Source organism: Orycteropus afer, unplaced genomic scaffold, assembly GCF_000298275.1.
Source record: "Orycteropus afer afer isolate SDZICR_OR568_19922 unplaced genomic scaffold, OryAfe1.0 scaffold00017, whole genome shotgun sequence".
Taxonomy (NCBI): Eukaryota; Metazoa; Chordata; class Mammalia; order Tubulidentata; family Orycteropodidae; genus Orycteropus; species Orycteropus afer.
In genome coordinates, this window is record NW_006921604.1 from 12,572,973 (window position 1) to 12,579,010 (window position 6,038).

General features: G+C 42.7%; 1 protein-coding gene across 1 annotated transcript in view; it reads left to right on the forward strand.

The window, feature by feature from the left end:
• NPAS2 (neuronal PAS domain protein 2) overlaps window positions 1-1,829 on the forward strand; it is a 91,197-nt gene extending 89,368 nt beyond the window's left edge. Inside the window, exon 20 of the mRNA XM_042783487.1 lies at window positions 1,653-1,829. Within this exon, the coding sequence (XP_042639421.1) occupies window positions 1,653-1,829 (177 nt within the window). The remainder of the gene's footprint in view (window positions 1-1,652) is intronic.
• The last annotated feature ends 4,209 nt before the right edge of the window (window positions 1,830-6,038 follow it).

Below are 6,038 nucleotides of genomic sequence, written 5' to 3' on the forward strand. Positions count from 1 at the left end.
CTCCGCCATTCAACCATGCCCAGCCAAGTTGACACACTGAAGTAACACAATTTACAATAGCTACCAAAAAAGTTTAAATATTTGGAAATAAATCTTAACCACCAGCCACTCCTCAGAAGGAAGATGGGGCAATCTACTTCCATAGTGATACTGCCTTGGAAACCCAAGGAGGGGTCGCTATGAGTCAGGTCCAACTCGATGGCATATGACAACAACAACAACAGAATGTAATTCACTATCAATCCTGCTAACCTACCTGTGGTATAATCTTAAAATCTTCCTGATCCAAGCATACTGGGAATCAACTCAAGATTTTTGCCTTCCATATTATACTGTCACCCTTAACAGAAGCTCAGTGGTATAATGTGGGAAGAGACAAAGGGTGATGGCTGAACAACACGATGCACATAATTAATGGCAATGAGCTGTGCACATAAAGATTGTAGAAATGTCAAATACTTTGTTACATATATATTTACCACAATTTTTAAAAATAATAATTTTTAAAAAAGACTTTCTCTTTCAGATCTTACCTGTACTCAGGATTCAGAAATGATTTTGGATGGGCACTGATGACATGATAGGGCAGTGATGGTGGGAGGGACTCTTAGAGGCCTCCCATAGATTTCAGCAGTAGCAACTAACATATTTGCAGGCACCTCTGCTGTAGAGGATGCCGTGCTAAGGATAGAAAGAGCTCACAGGCATGCTCCCTGCTCCTAAGGACCTCATAGTCTACTATGAGGAGATGGGAGATGAGGTATCAGAGAGTGAGGTCTCTTAGCAATGGCAGGCAGTGTGAGCAACACACCAAGGGATGGGCTCTGGGTTAGTGCAGAAGGAGAGTGCTTCTTCAGGGGACGTCTTCAGGGAGGAGGGGACTCAAGGATGAGTGGGGCTTGGAAGCACCTGCTACAGAACCTGGCACTCAGGAAATGCCTGAAATGTAGGTGATGAGTAGAGGAAGGGACAGTGTTCCAGCTGGAGGGACAACCTGCACCAAGGTACAGGCAGGTATGCCTATGGCAGCTCTGAAGTTACTTGAAAAAGGTTTCATGGAAGGGATTAATAGGAGGTAAGGTTGAAGGTTCCAAAGTCAGAGTTTGACCAGTTGAAGCTTCTAAACTTCACATAAGATGTATTCTAGTAGATGCTGGCAAGTGGCGGTATTTGGAAGTCATCATGGGATCAGGGACCACTGGTGAAAATATCGAGACAACACGGATGTTTGTAATATACCCTAGAGATGATCTGCCTGTGGCCTCAGGGCCCATCATACAAAAATATACAGGCTAGGTGAACATCGTCTGCATGTCTGCTAGAAACCGTTCCTCCAGCCTCTGCCCCAGTCCCACTAGGCCAGCAGGAGCCCCTCATGTGGCCAGAGTTTGACTTCAGAATTCACCCTATTCTTGAAATCCTTCAACCTCCCAGCATTAGATGGAGCTTCAGGTTCCTTCTTCCTCTTCCCATGACCCCTCAACATCTCACCAGAGCCACCTGTCTATGTATGACCTTCATCTGAGAAGGAGAGTCCAATAGCCTGGCTGTGTCTATATCACCACCACTGCTACCCCAACGCACAGGCAAGAGAGCTGAGGGGCTGGTGAAGGACAGAACCACCTCTGAAGCCCCTTTTATTTTCATTCCAGGTACAGACACCAACCTCTTTGCACAGTGAGCAGCAGGACTCCCTGCTTCTACCCACCTACTCACAAGGGACCATGGGTTACCCTCCACCACCCCCACCACAGCCCCAGCCTCCACACCCACCGAGAAGGGTCGGCAGCCTGTCAGAGTCATCAGGCCTCCAGCAGCCACCACGGTAGTACCCTGGAATGGTAGTTGGGTCACAATCAGCTTTAACCAATGGACAAGGGGTTGGGGGGTGGGGCACAGGATTTGGGGAGAAGAATTTAAATCCTTGGCTTTTGCACACGCGGCATACATTTCAGAATTCCCTGAAGGTAACAATCTCGAGTGCTGTGGTTGGCACAGCGGGAAATGACTGGGGACACTGGCCTTGTTTCCCTTGCCTCCATAGCTCTCAGATACACCCTACAGCCATATTTGGATGTGAACTGAGTGTCAGCGTAAGCGTTGTTACTCAGTTTACCTTTGGATATAGCACCTCTCGCTGCATCCTGCCAAGGGCGCCCTGGTTACTCTAGCGGACTGTGGCCCATCCACACGAGCTAGTCGGCCTTCACTCTCGATCGTCTTTCCTTTGCATTTGAGAAGCACTGAGTCAGAGATCTGTTGAAGAGAGAGGATAAAGAGATTATTTTTCATTATTTTTAAATTGTTGTTTTTATTTTAATTTGCACAGCTGCACAGAGGAAATAACTTAGGCACTTTCTGTTTGAAAAAATAATAAGGTCTCTTGACTTCATTCAGAGACCACAGTAACAAAAACAGCCCACCAATCAGATAGCAAAGCTGGTCATTATTAATCAAGCTGCAGGTCCACACCCTCTGGCCTAAACCCTGATGGAATTAGGCTCTTCACCCCACAGCTGTTCTGGTGGATATTTTTTTCCACTAAATGTAACACTGGACTATTTCCTGTTTACTTCGTTAATTGCAACTACAAAGGCAGACTGGAAGCAAAGCACAATCATGCAGCTGATGTTCTGGAATTCTGTTGATAACTCTCAGAATATAAAGGGAGAGGTTCCACAAGCCACCCAGGCCTGTGGGACTCAGGTCCCGAGGAAACTCCACCACACGTTGGCCCTTTGAGTGAGAATGCTGCATCTTTCTACATATCTTTCATGATTATACCGAGGATTGGATTTTCCTTTCAAAAATGCACTTTGCTTTTTTTGTATGTTTTGTTATGTTGAGATGTTTCTAAAGAAAAGATTTTATGTAATTATAACACGAAGTGTAGTGAATTGTACAGCTGTTGTAATAATGACCTATTTCTATATAAAATAAAATTGTATGGATTATGTGTAAATTATTTTGTATCTGAGACACCAGTTCCTTTCCCAAATACAAAAGTATAAAAGTTTTCTTGTGTTTTTCTGTGAGTGGACATTTTGTAATAAATTAACAAATTTGTACAATTTCCTCTGGAGGCAGTTTCTGTCCCTTGTTACATATGCATGCATACATTTTTTTCATCAGTAAACTTTTTTTTTTTTTTTACTAACTTAAAGATGTTTCTAAGGGTAATCAAAGGTATGGAAAATGTGAAAGCAAACAGTGAATAAGGCAGGCAATGGCATTTGGCGGGGGGGAGAATTTTTTTTTTTTTAAGTTGTGATTTGGGTGAAAGTTTACAGAGCCAGTTGGTTCATTCAAAAGTCCATACATACCCTGTTTTGTGACATTTACTGCAATCCCATACTAACAGCATTCTTCCCATTTCCTCCCTATACCCAACCTCCCTTCCCTTCATCTTTCCTTCCCATCCCCTCCCACCTTCCTAGCTCTATCCCTGGGCAAATGCTGTCCTCTTGATCTCATATGCTTGATTGTTGTAATGAGTGCATACCCTCCTGATGTTACTATTCACCTTATAATTCTATCAATCATTCGGCTGACAGTTCACTCATGGGGGTTAAGTTTAGTTCCTGGCTTGAAAGGTATCTGAGGGCCATAGTCTCAAGAGTTCCACCAATCTTCATTAGACCGGTAAACCTGGTCTTTTTCATGATTGTGAGTTTTGTTCCACATTTTCCCACACTCTATCTGGGACCTCTTACTGTGATCCCTTTCAGACTGGTCAGTAGTGGCAGCCAGGCACCATCTAGTTCTGATCTCACGATCACGGAGGCTGGAGTTCACATGTTCCCTTAGTCCTTTGGAACTAATTATTTCCTTGTGTCTTTGATTTTCTTCCCTTTTCTTTGTTCTGGACAGGGAAAGACCAGTAGCTTTGCACCTTAGATGGAAGTAGATCGCTCAGTCTTCCTTCCACAAAGTGGCTGGTGGGTTTGAACCACCAACCTTCTGGTTAGTAGTCAGATGCCTTAGACACTACACCACAAGAGCTCCTTTACTGTAGGAACAGGAGTACAGTTTAAACTGGGGAAACACAGAAAATATTCAATGAGTGTGGGCTAATGCCATAAACATGAAGAATGGGCTATAAGGTACCATGGTTTGTTGGTATTTACATGAAATTGTTTACAAGGAATTCTTACTAGTAACTGGAAATAAAATGCAGGGAAAAATTGCAGGAGGTAGATTTTGGCTACCCACAAGGTTCCTGGGATATTAAAAAAAGATTAGTAATCTTTATAGTACATCTTGACACCTGCAGGCATGTCTTGATCTTTGTGGTATATGTCTGACACCTTCAGGCATATTTTCTGAGAATTGGCAAAGCAGAGGGAACTTCTGAGGAACAGTCATGTTAACAAAATGGGGTCAGGCTTACATTCCAGTTAGAAATTTCAGTCATGTCAAGTGCCTTAAGTTTCACAGATTGTGCCAGGAAAACAATGGTGTACTGTAGAAATGACAGGAGAAAGAAAAGTTCCTGGGAGCATGTCAACCTTGTTTTCTCTTTTTATCAGTTGCCATTCAGTTGAGTCTGACTCATAGTGAACCCCTGTGTGTCAGAGTGGAACTGTGCTTTGGAGGGTCTTCAGGGGCTGTTTCAGAGACAGATTGCCAGGCCCTTCTTTCAAGACCTCTCTGGGTGGACTTACGGTTCCAACTTTTTTGTTAGCTGAACACATTAATCATTTGCACCACCTAGAGATTCCTCTCAACTTTGTAGACATATGTAATCTGTGGAGAAGGCCAACACATTCTCCACCAAAGCTTTCATAGCCCATAATGAAACTCACCTGGGCTGGAATTCCATAGGCTCTGGCTGCCAACATTTGGGTATCTGTGATTTGGGCAGGGGATGTGTGTCTGTGTCTGACATGTGTGCACACATATGTTAGGAAGGGATACTACTCATCCAGTGGGACATAACAGCATCATCTAGGAGGCTTCTGCCCACTACAGACATCTCCCACCTCTTCCCCTGAAGCTTCATTACACTGCCATAAAGGTACCCTGGCACGCTGTGGGTTGAGAATCACTGAGATGCCAATGCTCAGCACTGTCCTTTCCAAAAGCATCAGCCCAGGAGAGCTAAGTTCCTTTCCTTGCTCTTCCATTGCTATAGCTCTGTGCCTCCATCTTCTCCTCTGTGAACTGGGTTTTATGACCAGTGTCAGTTTGGGATGGCATAGAAAGGAATTATATAAATGCATCAACAAGGATGCTAACATTATTCACACAACTTAGTATAATTCATACATGTGCTATATATTTCTGCATTACCCAGGAAATGGTAAGTCCCAACATTTTACATATGCTGGGAATGATTACTCTTTAAAGAAACCAGAAATGAACCTCTTTTTAAACCACAGTCTGTGAACCGATTTAACTTTAAAATTGTCTTGTAAATTCAAGTTTATATATCTTGATTTTTCAGACAAACAGTTTGTATTTTAGTTGGCTTTCAGAATCCTTCAAAACAGAACAAGATTTTTAATGGAAACAGTTTATTTACTGTCCTAGTATTTTCTGAATGGAAGCCATTAAAGGGTGGAGTATGCTATGCTACTAATTCAATTTAGCTTTGCTTAAATCTTACACATGTTCAGAATTTGGATAAACTCGGAAAACTCATTGTGTAGTGTTTTTAAAAAAAAAAAAAATCCCACATGCAATATGTTGTTGTTGTTATGTGCCGTTGAGTCAGACCAACTCATAGTGACCCCTCCTTGGGTTTCCGAGGCAGTATCACTATGGAAGGAGATTGCCCCATCTTCCTTCCGAGGAGTGATTGGTGGGTTTGAACCGCCAGCCTTCTGGTTAGCAGTCAAGTGCCTTAGGCACTACACTACCAGAGCTCCCCACATGCAATATGGGAAGTTTAATTCTTAAGTTTTTTTTTTTTTGTATTTTTTATTTTTTTTATTAGGATTTGGGTGAAGATTTACAGAGTAAATTCACTTTTCATACAGCAGTTCACATATACTTTATCTCATGTCATTGACCAAAATTTACAATGCAGCAGCTCC